This window comes from Erigeron canadensis, chromosome 3 (assembly GCF_010389155.1).
Source record: "Erigeron canadensis isolate Cc75 chromosome 3, C_canadensis_v1, whole genome shotgun sequence".
Lineage (NCBI taxonomy): Eukaryota > Viridiplantae > Streptophyta > Magnoliopsida > Asterales > Asteraceae > Erigeron > Erigeron canadensis.
The window spans coordinates 31327104-31340580 of record NC_057763.1 but is presented as its reverse complement, the minus strand read 5'-3'; the positions used below and the strand labels follow the sequence as shown (position 1 = coordinate 31340580).

Sequence of the window (13477 nt, the reverse complement as noted above, 5' to 3'; positions counted from 1 at the left end):
TTGACCTTTGATTTTAATCCAGAGGTTAGAATCTACAACTTACTAGTGAAGTTAATTTTAACTTTAGAGGATCTTAATCATATATATATATATATATATATATATTGTAATATTTGTGATTTTGACATGTTGTCTAATTATACAATTTGACTAACTAATATTAGTTAGTAATATAATTGAATGCCATTTTATGATTTAATGACGGGTAATATGCTAGTCGAGGCCATTTGATTGTGTTATTTGGTTATACGATACTAAAAGGCGTTTAATTTGATTAGAAATGTGAATCGGGTTACCCATGGGTTGAACCCATGACCTATGACCCAAACTAACTAAACCCAACCCTATCATTTCCCCCACCCTTCCATTTTTTCCATCCATTCATTCATTTCACTCTCTTTCTTTCACTAAATGCAAGAGCACCAAAAACATATATCTCTCTCTAAGTTCTTGGATCATATATTGTTGTTTGAGCAAGATTTATACAAGAATTATCTTCATTATCATCACCTTCATACCATATCAAAAGTTGGTATCATCAAGTGCAAGAAATCTCCTCTTCTAGCTCAAATTCGGGTTTGACACTTTGGTGGAAGATTTGGTGGTGGACACGAGACAATCATTTAACGATTATAGATTGTTCTAACTTGTGATTGCTCGATTGAGGTGAGTTCCGTAGTCCCCTACTCGATTGACATTCGGGCTGGAAAGTGTACACATGCTTGTTGCTTGACTTATTGATTGTGTGGCTTGGTTGTACTTTCAGTTATGATTATATATTGTGATTATGATAAAGGTGCATACAAGAAAAACGGTAATGCCTTCAAAAGTTATAGATGTGGGAAGGCTGCGGGTGACCCTATATATAAGCATCTATGAATTATTGAAAGTAAGATAGTTTCGAAGTGTATGTACATAGTATATGATTGGTGTGACGAATCTTGTTGGTTCATTGGTTTGGTTCATTCCAAGTATTTGATATACTTGACGATTACGTTGGTTCATTGGTTTGGTTCATTCTAAGTATATGATATACTTGACGATTACGTTGGTTCAATGAAGTGGTTCATTATAAGTATTTGATATACTTGACGATTACGTTGGTTCATTTGATTTGTTCATTCCATGTATTGATATGCATGTTGATTACATTTAGTTCATTAGTTGGTTCATTATATGTAATTAATTTCTTACTAACTATTTGTTTTTATTTAATTAATTTATGACATCATATCTAATTAAATTTTGATTTTTTACTTCTTCATTAAATATTTTCACTTTTAAATATTTTAGTTTGCTATATATGAATGACTTACATGCTTTCTTTTAAGTTTTATATATATATATTTTTTTTACAAATATTTTTTGGTAAATTAAAGTAAAGTTTTTTTTATAGCTAGTACAAATAAGAAAGAACCACAAAAGATAATCTCAACCGTTCATCAAACAAAAGCAACATATCAATCTTGTTGTGAAGTCCGAACCGTCGCAGATCGTCAATCAAAAATGGGTCCACAAACTAAACATCCATGCATTCACATACATGGGATTGAACACAAAAACCATTTTCCCCAATAAGTATATATATAAACCTCAATTTGCCTATCAACTCAGATCAAAACACCCCCAAAAAAAGTTTATCTTTTTTTTCTTATACACTACCACACACATTCACCTACAGAAAAATCTAATCTTTTTGCCAAATTTCACATCTTTATTTATGTAGAAGACAAACCCATATCATAGATTTATTTTGTAAGATATATATTTTTGTTTTTTTAACTTTTATTAATTTTTTATTTGAAAAATTGAACAAAATCAATAAATATAAAGGGGGCAATATCTGAGGAGGATGAACATGCCCTCTGTTCTTATTGTGCCTCCTCTCAGATCTTAAATTTTGTATTTTTATCAAGTTTCTTCATCTGGGTATTTGTTAAATTTGGTGGGTCTTTGTTAGATTTGTTTATTTATATGTTTTCTTTTATTATTGGCCTAAAAGTTTGTTTCTTTGATTAATTTTATATATTGTTTTGGAATTTTGGGCTAAAAAGTTTGGTTTTTGATCGAATCTTTTGTTGAAGTTTTGAGCTGAAAGTTTGGGTTGAAGAATCCTGGAAATGTTTTCTGACTGATACCTGAATTCTGAATCCCATTATCTTGTTGGGAGTATAATCATTGTGTGTTTCTTCAAAGTAAGGTATATTGATTTTAATCTGATCTACATTTTCACTTTATTGAAGTATGGATTGTTATTTTGTTTTTGATACTGTCCACTATGAAATTGACACACCATTTTAAAAAAGTTGTTATAATTTTTTTTTCTTTTAAGTGTTTTGATTTTTAAACTGGATACTTATCTTGGGATAAATAGAAATAAAGTGGACACTTATCTTGTGACGGACATTTTGATAATGTTTTTGGTAATTTGTATGTTTAGTTTCATTATGCTGCTATTGTTAAGTTTGATGATGATGCTATAGTAATATTTTTTGTTGTGAGTTTGGGTTGTGATGGATTGGTTTTTGGTGTGTGCAGAAAATGCAATCTGATCTTGGTAAGTTATTTATCGGTGGGATAGCATGGGACACGAATGAAGAGCGTTTGAAAGACTATTTTACTAGTTATGGCGAGGTTATAGAGGCTGTAATTATGAGGGATCATGCCACGGGCCGTGCTCGTGGTTTTGGGTTCATTGTGTTTTCAGATCCTGTTGTTGCAGATAGAGTTACCAAGGAGAAACACAACATTGATGGCAGAATGGTAACTTAGTTCATAATTTTGATTCAGATTGAGTGATCAGAATACTTTGTGTGATGTTGTTTTTGGTAATGCAGGTTGAGGCGAAAAAGGCTGTTCCTAGGGAGGATCAAAGCCCAATTAGAAGTAGTAGTAGCTTTGAGGGTTCTCCTGGTCCAGCCCGAACCAGAAAGATTTTTGTAGGAGGGTTAGCGTCTACTGTAACTGAAAACGATTTCAGGAAGTACTTTGAACAATATGGAACAATTACGGATGTAGTGGTTATGTATGATCATAGTACCCAAAGGCCACGAGGATTTGGGTTCATTACGTTTGATTCAGAGAATGCAGTAGACAAAGTTCTATTAAAAACGTTTCATGAACTTAATGGTAAAATGGTTGAGGTTAAACGAGCAGTTCCAAAAGAGCTTTCGCCTAGTCCAATCCGAAGCTCACTTGGTGCATATCCTTATGGGTTGAGTCGAGCTAGTAGCTTTCTTAATGGAGCTTACTCTCCGAATGCTGTTGGAGTTGGAGGTTATGGTGTTAGGATGGACGGTAGATTCAGCCCGATTCCTTCTGCACGAAGCGGGTTTGCTACGTTTGGTTCTGGCTATGGAATGGGATTGAACTTTGAACCTGGGATGAACGAGAATTATGGTAGCGGTGCTAATTATAATAGTACTCTGAGCTATGGGAGGGGAATGGGCCCATATTATGTTGGGAATTCAAATCGGTTTGGGAATCCTGTCAGTTTTGAGGGTGGAAATGCTGGGAATACATCTTTTTTCAGTTCGAATCCTAGAAATTTATGGGGTAATGGTGGGCTTAACTATGCATCAAATTCCACAGGCTCAGCTGGGGTCATTGGCGGGGCTATCTTAGGGAACACAGGGCTCAATTGGAGTTCATCTCCGATTTCATCTCAAGGTTTGGGGAATGTTACTACACAGAGTGCTAATCTTGGTTATGGAGGCGGGGAGAATAATTATGGCTTGAGAAGTGCAGGTTATGGAAGAAATACTAGTAATAGTGTGGTTCCTACATCATCATTTGGTGCAAATTTAGGTTATGACGGGCCTTTTACAGACTTTTATGGTGGTGGTGGCTCGGTCTATGGAGGTGACCCAACTTGGCGGTCAACAAATAATGAGCGTGAGCCAGGTGGTTCATTTGGTGGGTATGGGCTAGGTGGTGGTGGTTCTGATGTCCAGACTAAGAGTCCTTCTGGTTATGTAGGTGGTTATAGTGTTGCTAAGAGACAGGAAAATAGAGGTATGTTTTCTTAACAAATCATGAACACTATAGAAAGTTATTTTTGTTAGTATAATTCAGCTCACATGGTTTGATTCTTATGGTCTACACATTAGTGGGAAAGTCAAATTGGGCTCATTAGCTTTTTTTGGATTCTGTTTATCATTCACCAGAGGCGGATCTACAAAAACATTACTGAAAACCTTATATATAACATAAATCGGGACCAAAAATTTGAAAGCAAAATTGAAGAATTTCGTCAAACTATAATGTATATTGGATGGATTATTGTCTTGGCAAACTACCCATAAATGGTTCAATGTTATTGCATGCCCGAGTGAAGTAATTCTAAATTGGCAGAGAATCCCTATACGACATTTAACTAATATGAAGGAATACTGGTGATTGATTTATGTGGTTATTTTGAATTTTTGATAGTTTTTGATCATGCTTATAAGTTATAACTAAATTTGCAATAACATTTTAAGAGAAGAGTAGGGGCCATTATAATGTGATCATATCTATCAATTTATGTATTCACTGTAGTTACGGTTCTCCATTCTCCAGAACATATAATTTGACTATGCAAACACAGATTACTTGACGACCTATACCGTTAGTGGCATATTTAGGAGACATAGCAGGAATATGTTGCATAGAAGACGTTATAGTAACTTACTCATAAGCATATATTATAATGTCGATTAGTTTCAGACTCGAATAGTACTAATCGTGTTATGGTTTTAGACAGTATACAGTTATTGTAGTTTCAGCTGATCGAGCGATCATAAAAATTAAAATTTAAAATGTGATAAAACAAACACAGAGCTGCCATGGAGGATAGAGGAGACTTGATATGTTTTTTGTTAAGCTTATTATATAGGAATATACGACTATATAAACTCCAATGTAGGGACAACTTTTTTTTATAAGAAATAAAATACAGTCTAATAGAATGATGAGAAGAGCCATTTATGATTAACAAAGAATATCAACCCTCATTTATCAGAAAATGCATTGCGTTATACCTATTTGCCTCAGAGACTAGGTGGCGGAGTGCCGGAGTCGATTAACTTGGCAAAGCTGTCTAATCTGACATGTACTAAGGTGATTTGGCTGAGATTGCCTCACCTGACCGACTAGTCCCTACCCTTTCTCAATTGTTGCCTGCTAATTTATTTGTTCTGTCTGTCTCTCAATATATAATTGGTCCCGTCGAAACCTTTTTTGCCCAAGTTAGAGACTTGCTTTGCAAAGAAGTCCTAGCCTTTTTTGACTTTCACTGCTGTGTTATAGACTATCCTTGTGTTTAGACAAGATGATTGCATATGCATAAATAAATCCCATAAGTTTTTGATATGTATGTTGTTATATATATGATTCTTGTAATCATTAAGTGAAGCTGAAATCAAATTGAAGTCACTATAGCTAGCTTTTGCTGTTTGGGGTAAACAAGTTTCATTTATGATTATCTGATTAAAAAAATGTCATATAATCTATTTCTATTACATCTTATAGTAATCAACTAAACATGACTTGGGAAAGAAAATGGGGAAATTGATATTTGCATCATTGACAATTTGTCCATATCAATGTGTGTCTTATAAGTATTGCAACTTATTTTAATTCTTCACATAATATGCAGCTGTCATCTGTAAGGGTACTTGATATTTACGGATTTTTTTTTGCTGCTTACAGGAATCGCTGGATAGTAGGAAGCATAACTTTATAGTTAAAGTACGGTGTATCAGGCGTTATGTGAATTTTGCTCACCTAAAGAAGGGTTGGCTATCTTAAAGCTAACTTGAGTGCAGTAGATGGTGGATTATAAGGCGTTTTTTCTGTTTTTATGTTTTGGATCCATGAGTTTTCCTTTTTTGGTCTTTTTTGAGTGAGGTGTATAATTTGAATGCGGCATATAGTCAAAACAAATGGTGTCATCTCTTGTGAGTGAGATGATACAACAGACAATGTTTTGCCTGGACCATGTTCGGGTTTTTGTGTTCTTTTTTTTTTCTTCCTGTTATTCATGAAACTGCAAAGTTTCATGTCGTTTTGTCGTCGTTTTCAGGGTTCAGTTTCACATTTGGTTTGCTAGCAATGAGCTCTAATTTAAACTCATAAGTGTACCAGGATTACTGTTGATTCTATTACTAGTATCAAACATTCGAGGGAAACCTATCTAGGGTTCCCATGAATAAGTTACATCAATCTTATTAGATTTTTGCTTGCTTACATAAAACTTTGGTTTCAACTTTATATGCAAATTTATGTATATAGTACAGTTACTCTAGTATAATTGCTTATGAGTTATGACAGTTTCTTATATAGGCGTGTGTTGACTGTTTTGCTGAAACTGACTAGACCAGTCAAACTGAAGCGACTTCACTATGTTGACCCTTTCTTACTTAGCCATCTTGATTGAAAAATCATCAAATCTAAGTATATGGTTTGTCATGACTGCTCTCAATTCCATGTGTTTCTTAGACTAAGAATACATTGTGTCCAGGTTTACCGAGGTCAACAAGTTGCCAAGATTTGTTTGGGAGAAAGTCAAACCGATGTTTCAGTTTGATCAGGATTTTATGCATCAAAGTATCAAACTAGTCAAGTCAGATAGTGACTACTTCTAGTTTCTTGTCAAAGCACTTCAACAAATTTGTAGATCTTGCTAGTTAAAAACTAGTGCTCACTGATTTTTGGCCGATGAGTCCACCTTTATTTAATTTTACACTTTTTTACATTAAAATGATTCGTGAGCTTTTAAACATGTTAAAAATGCACTTTGGTGACTGTCACTCACTTTTACCCAATTAAACCTCTGTAGTTTTAACTAAAATTTAGGTTTTGCTCGTTTGTTCCGTTATATATAAAACATAGTGCATTGACCCATTTATGAGCAGGGGAAAGCTTACACACACCCAGGAGAAAGTAATAGCATCATGAAGGATTGTTGGCTATAAAATCAGAAGCCAACCGTAACCACCTTTTCTCTCTTAAAGTTTGAAAATGAGGAATGGATAGAATACGGATATACGCCTTCCCATTATGCTTAGTATGGTCGTATTTTGAATGTCATAATGGACACATCAATTAAACTAGCCAAAGGTTAAATGTATTTGATCTAGTCTCTGATCATAAAAGCATCATATAAAAGTTAGAATTAAAAGGCTTTGGTCCACTATAATAACTTAGTTGCGTCATTCGAGTTTCTCGGCATATTGTTTTCAAAACTCAACATCTTTGAACAGGATCTCCAACAATATTACAAATAAATTTATCTATTGAATAGAGATTACATGTTTAGAAAATTCGAAGTGATCAATAACATAATTGAGAGTAATGCTCTACAAATTGAGCGTATAGCATTAAGCAAAGAATTTTGTTCTACCGATTGCATACATTATAATCCTTAACAATGAAATAGTGAAGCTCTACATCTCAAGATGACTCCAGGATTTTCTCAGTGTGAGGAAGTTGTGTGTATTACTCTCATTTTGAGAGTGAATTCGTGTTATGTTTAATCTCTAACAAATCGTGACGGGTAAAAATCATAGAAATTGAGTGGTTAAACAAAGATAACGATACTCAATCCCGCTAAAAAAGAGGCATGGGGGATATATGATGTTGACAACCTTATTCATACCCAAAGGTAGAGAAGTTATTTCGAACTTAAGATTTTATCCTTGAAAAATATTCTCCATGACAAAGCAAAGTCAAAGCCGAAGAGGACACCGAGATCTAGATCTCAGATTTAGAGAGAAAAATAAAGAAATAACAAATTGAGTAAGAGTGTTTGTTTTTTTAACTATTAAGTGGCTAAATTGATACAAAACAAAATAAAGAAATAAGAAATTGAGCAAAAGTCTGTTTTTTTAACCAGTAATTGATAAATAATGTATGTATGGATTAAGTCATAATACAATTATTTTTTTTTTTATTAAATCACAAAAATAAACACTTTTTATAAGCTAAATAATTTAAGACGACTTTTTTTTATTACTTAAACAAACACCACCTGAATACAAAGTAAAAAACCAGTAAAAACTAAAAAGGGCTAAAAAGTCATACAAAGTTGTACGGGACTTTATTACAAAATTAAAAACATCACAAAGTCCAAACTGACCACCATCTCCGCCAACCCCCTCCTTTTATTTTGACCTTTTCCCGCATCTAATTTCCTCCAAACTCTGACCCGACCCATATTGAGAAAAACCCGGCCCAGATTGAAAAAAAACCCACAGTTTGATTGTGTTTTTGGTACGTCTCGAACGAAGGGATCAAAAATCAACTGCTTCTTTAATCTTTCTGCTGTCAAAGGTATAATCTTTATATCTCTTTTCTCTTGATTTGTAGTGTTTAAGATTAGTTTATCCATAATTAGTGGGTTTTGTTGATTGGTGTTTAAATAATTATAAATTTATACTTATTAAACTTATTTAGAAAAAGGTGAACTATAATGGTGTCAAAATGAGCATTTTCTTAATTGTATAAAAGTGATCAACTATGTTTATAACTTATAAAATGATGTTATTGATGAAATAAACATGTTTAAAATAGTCCCATTAATCTTATATAAATGTCGGTTCATAATTACATATATGTCGGAGGATTATTTGAGTTGATTTGTGATGTTTTTAACAAGCATTCGTGTATAGAGCAAGTTGTGCAGATTAAAAAAAATGGGTACTCTGTAGAATTCGTATAAAAAATCAATCGTAAAATCTTTATCAAGTGAATCGTATAATTGTTGGAAATTTAGTTTAGATAAATAAATGAAATGATGTAGGCTGTCGAGTTTTAAGTTTCAAATTTGGCTCAAACGTTATACGGGATGAATATGAGACATTATAACTCATACTATAGGTTGCTTCTAAGTAGTGTAAATAGTAAATGAAGTCGTAAGTAAATCATGTAGGGTGGTGTGTGATATATGACATTCACATTAAGATATTAATTTTAGTGAGGCATGTCGTATTTGAATAGGTGATCCGGATATCTATGATAGATTTACTTTCTACTGGTGGACTTCAACTCTTCAATATGAGTATCTGGGTTGGGCGTAATGGGGGCAAGAATCCATATTATGCATAAAATTGCATAAGAGCATATTGTTGTGAAATAAGGGTTATAAAAAAGGAATTCATGTACACGTATACAGTTCTATCATTTGATTATTATGTTTAGGGAAATTGTGTTGTAGACGTGTATGCATACTTGATACTTTGCTTGAATAGGTGTTGTTGGCTTATTTGCATGAAGAGTTAATAAGTGATATGGAAGTGAATTAGAAAGGATGTCGTTTCTAAAAATCTGATATTACATAAAGCTCTCATTACAAGAAGTTGATGACTTGATGGTACGAAGAGCTTAAATAGCCATAAGCTGATATTATAAATAACTAATACAAGAAGCTGTCAATATATTGTTGCACTAAATGTTATTGAAATGTTTATAAATGTATAATGCATTAATGCCAACTTATACTCACCAAGCAAAAGCTTACCCATATGTGTTCCTAAATTTAAAATGTGTTGGTGGGCTATATTGAAAGTGGGCGGATAGTGACTTGAACATTGTTCTATCTTGTGGTAGAGTTTGCATAATTGGGTAGTGAGTAAACAAGTTCCTTACCTCCGTTTTCCATAAACAACGAATAAAATGCTGTTAAAACTTGTATAGTTATTTGAGTTGTAGATGTCATTTGGTTGTTTAAAAGTCATAGTTAAATTTTATATACAAGTGGTTAACTTTTCATGTGCAAAAAGAATTGTGAATATGAATCTTTTTGTTGGAGTTTGATAGTGTGAAAAGGGAAATTTGATAGCGTATTTAAGGTTGGTCACCGTCTGTGTAGTTAATAGCGGTGTTATAGCGGATAGATGACCTGAGGTAAAATAGCGGCCAAAATAGCGGTCCCGCTATTAGCGGCGCTATTTTACCGATATCGGTGCTACAACGGTCCAAAGAGTGGTAAAATAGTGGTGCTATAGCGGTTTTTTTTGGGCCAAAACTTGAAAGAAGCTCTAATTTTTGCAAGTAGTAACACTAATGTTTCAAATATTGACGCTTTTAAGCTTGACTTTTGCTATTTCTATTAAGTATAAAGTATTAATTGATATTTTTATTGAATATTAAGTAATAAGTATTATATATATATATATAGATATTGCATAGTATTTTCATTAACGCTATACCACCGCTATCTCACCGCTATAACCAATATAGCATATAGCGGACCTTGACCGCTACATTGCTATTTTAGTAATTAACTACTTAGGTCACCGTACGATACTTTGGTTCTGTGACACAATGGTCATTCTTTCCAGTTTTTTAGATTTTTGGTGTTTTATGTAGTAAAGCAATTTGTAAATTGTATTGTAAAAGTATACATGAGTTTTAAAATAGTATTAAAGGTGTATCTAAAATTATAAAAAATTCTGTGTGTAACAATTTTAGGTGCTTTAAGGGGAGGGGTTTTTAGATATCCTTTTCTTACAATGCTTTAAACGCATCTAAAAGGCTTTAGGCATGGAAAAATGGGCGGGTTGGTCGGTTTTGGGTAACGGGTCAAAGCAGGTCATTTTTTAAATCATGTCAAATGAGATGTGTAGCTGCCAATTTGATATATTGTATTTACTCTACAGATGCTTACAGAGACTACACATTTATAAATCCTTTTATCAATAATAGGATCATCTATAAATATGTAATGGTATAATATAATAATCATACATAAAGCTTATTTATAGATTTCAAGCATATGTATTTAATGGTCTTCTTGATACCAAAGAGTAAAGACATTGAGGTCTGCTGGATAGAAGGTTTTCCGTTGCCAATTTTCTATTTTGGTACTTAAATTGTCAAGCTATTTTAGCTAGTTAGAATTGTAAACTAAGAAATGCGAAGTTCTAAACAAGTGATAGTGCAGCGGTAGTAGCTCCCCTTTTGTAATTGCTAAAGTTCATTTCATGTATATTTTATTTTATCTGACAGTTAGTAAAAGGAACGTTGTAACGAGATGGATGGCAGTGAGAACCAGGTTGATTCCAAAAGAATTGTTTTCGTGACTGTTGGCACAACATCATTCGATTCTCTTGTTAAAACTGTTGACACTGACCAAGTAAAAGATGCGTTGTTAAAGAAAGGGTACACTCATCTTGTCATTCAAATGGGTCGTGGATCCTATGTCCCTAACAAGGTATCTTGGATTGTTATTTCTGTTTGAATTGTATTAGATCAAATCAAATTGAATTGACCTGTAGTTATATCTATGAGTAATAAGTTCAGGTTAAAAGTGATTAAATAAAATCGGAATTAAAAGTTATCTCACAAAATGCAGTCTAGTGGTGAAGATGGATCACTGGTTGTAGATTACTTTACTTTTTGTCCAAGCATTGCAGACTATTTGAGATCAGCATCTCTTGTTATAAGCCATGCAGGTATTATATCTAAGTATCTAACCCAAGAAAGCCAAGATTAATGCTTCATTAGTTTATACTATACTGAAATGACAATAAAAGTGAAAATTGGGCAGGTTCAGGGAGCATATTTGAGACGCTCAGGCTGGCCAAACCTTTGATAGTGGTAGTCAATGAAGATCTTATGGATAACCATCAAAGTGAGCTTGCTGAAGAACTAGCAGAGAGGAAGCATTTGTTTTGTGCCCGGCCTCAAACGCTCTACCAGGTCATTGAATCACTTGATATAGATTCCATTGTTCCATATGAGTCAGGTGATGCTGCCCCCGTTGCTAAACTAATTAATCGGCATCTGGGTTTTAGTGCTGATTGATCACAACCTGTTCATATGTTTTACTCGTTTACCGTCGTCTCTGTAGATCTATTTTGCAACAAACATCTTAAAACATCAGTGGTGAGCAGCAATACTTCCTAAAAGTTTCATTAATTATTACCGGAGTTTTTTGGTTTGTAGTGAACATGATTTTAGTTTTCCTCATTTGACTATAACATATATCGAGAAGTGCCTTCATATGCAGATGATTTTGAGTTTTCCGATATCCAGCTGATGACTATGACCCTCAATTGCAAATTTTTTGGATTTTGCTTTTACTTTAGGTACCAAAAAAATGGCCAGTTTTTTACTCGTATTTAGTACTGACTATTGTTAATGATCCCAAAGTTTAGGAAAGAAGCAATCTTGAGATCATTTAGTACAATATGTCTCTCTTTTCTTGAATTTTTTTACATGTGATGTTTGAGCTACCTATGGCTATAGCAAGCAAAAGGATGAGGATCTTGGTCACGTGAATGATATACATATTCATAAGCCTCAAGCTACTTTAATTTTATAATTTCCTGTAAAGAAAATTTTAAACTTCACTTTTTGGTGAAAATGAAACTTTGCTTCCTTTATATATCTGCTTTTACAACATAACCTTGAAGGAATTGACATTTTATACCAACTTCCTATTCGAGTGTTTTTAATCAGACAAGAAATCAAGCGCCCCTGTTGATTGAAGATTTGGCTGTGAAACATCATGCATTTGAGGGACGCCATCTACTACCAAATTCCCAGCTTGCCATACTTGGTTAATAAGAGACCCACCTGAAAATGGGCCCACAGATGCATAAATAGTAATCTCGTCATTTGAGAACTCAGCTGAAAGGCCTGAAACTCGGAAGCTAAGCTCTTCAGGCAGCATTGTCGGGCTATAACTTGTTATCATAGTTGGATATACCGTCATGCTCCCATTGCTGTCATGGAAAGCTACCAGTGCTTCTGATCCAACCATGCCTAGTTGGTTCGCGTTGATGGCCCATGCAACCCAACCATGGGGGCCTTGTCGAGCCCGGTATGCGATATTTGCTATGCCCATGGATGTGTTGTAGTTCCAATGGAGATGGGCTGATAGATGGCGAAGATCCTTACAGGAACTGAAGAATCTTTGAGATGTAAATTTATAGTCTGAGCATGTTCCAGCAGATAGTGTTTCAAAATGAGATGCAAGAAAGTAAAGAAATACCATTAGGCTAGATCTTATTGCCATAGCCATTGATAGAGTAACAACAGTTAGCCTTATTAGCCTTGTTAACTGTTACTTATATGGATAGAAAATGCATTTAGGACTGTCATGAAACTTTTATTTCATCACTCATAAAGTTGCATTTGCTTGCTCACAGGAGGCATGCCATGCATGACGAACCAAACTATTAGGGATTAAAGCAGTGTTCGTTTCAGGGTGTAAACGTGTGTAAAAGTTGTATACAATACTTCTTTTTAATGTCTGTATGTCTGTATAACTACTGACTCATCCCCAGAAGGTCGAGTTTGCACATCATTTTTTTTACTGGTCGAATAATATCAAAGTTTTCTACTAATTCAATTATTGTGGTCTTTACAAGTTTCTAGAATGATACTTATTGTAACATTCGAAAGCAACAAAAGTAAGGTACCGACGTGATGCAGTCTTGACTCGTTAACAGACCACCTATAGTTGTGCATTTTTTATATAAACGCGTAA

General features: G+C 34.0%; 2 protein-coding genes across 5 annotated transcripts; both read left to right on the top strand.

Moving 5' to 3' along the window:
• Window positions 1-1639: 1639 nt before the first annotated feature.
• Window positions 1640-6235, top strand: LOC122593271 (heterogeneous nuclear ribonucleoprotein 1-like). 3 transcript variants are annotated; one of them, XM_043765660.1, is made up of 5 exons: window positions 1640-1755; window positions 2085-2200; window positions 2539-2763; window positions 2838-4014; window positions 5692-6235. In XM_043765660.1, the coding sequence occupies exons 3-5, from the start codon at window positions 2542-2544 to the stop codon at window positions 5703-5705; spliced, it is 1413 nt and encodes a 470-aa protein (XP_043621595.1). In that variant the 5' UTR covers window positions 1640-1755; window positions 2085-2200; window positions 2539-2541; the 3' UTR covers window positions 5706-6235. The 3 variants fall into 3 exon arrangements, with proteins under 3 accessions (XP_043621595.1, XP_043621594.1, XP_043621593.1); XM_043765659.1 differs by having other exon boundaries at window positions 1640-1945; XM_043765658.1 differs by lacking the exon at window positions 1640-1755 and having other exon boundaries at window positions 2023-2200.
• A 1855-nt stretch (window positions 6236-8090) lies between these two features.
• On the top strand, window positions 8091-13339 carry LOC122593187 (UDP-N-acetylglucosamine transferase subunit ALG13 homolog). Of its 2 annotated transcripts, XM_043765558.1 has the most exons (5): window positions 8091-8313; window positions 10990-11194; window positions 11336-11435; window positions 11531-11682; window positions 13137-13339. In XM_043765558.1, exons 2-5 carry the CDS (start codon window positions 11015-11017, stop codon window positions 13152-13154), a joined length of 450 nt encoding a protein of 149 aa, XP_043621493.1. In that variant the 5' UTR covers window positions 8091-8313; window positions 10990-11014; the 3' UTR covers window positions 13155-13339. The 2 variants fall into 2 exon arrangements, with proteins under 2 accessions (XP_043621493.1, XP_043621492.1); XM_043765557.1 differs by lacking the exon at window positions 13137-13339 and having other exon boundaries at window positions 8095-8313; window positions 11531-11923.
• The last annotated feature ends 138 nt before the right edge of the window (window positions 13340-13477 follow it).

Bases quoted from the DNA above. Each gene is read 5' to 3' on its own strand.
- LOC122593271 (XM_043765660.1), top strand. From the start codon at position 2,542: ATGCAATCTGATCTTGGTAAGTTATTTATCGGTGGGATAGCATGGGAC. The intron at 2,764-2,837 runs GTAACTTAGTTC...TTGGTAATGCAG, and splicing joins ACAACATTGATGGCAGAATG to GTTGAGGCGAAAAAGGCTGT.
- LOC122593187 (XM_043765557.1), top strand. From the start codon at position 11,015: ATGGATGGCAGTGAGAACCAGGTTGATTCCAAAAGAATTGTTTTCGTG. The intron at 11,195-11,335 runs GTATCTTGGATT...CACAAAATGCAG, and splicing joins GATCCTATGTCCCTAACAAG to TCTAGTGGTGAAGATGGATC. The intron at 11,436-11,530 runs GTATTATATCTA...AAAATTGGGCAG, and splicing joins TCTTGTTATAAGCCATGCAG to GTTCAGGGAGCATATTTGAG.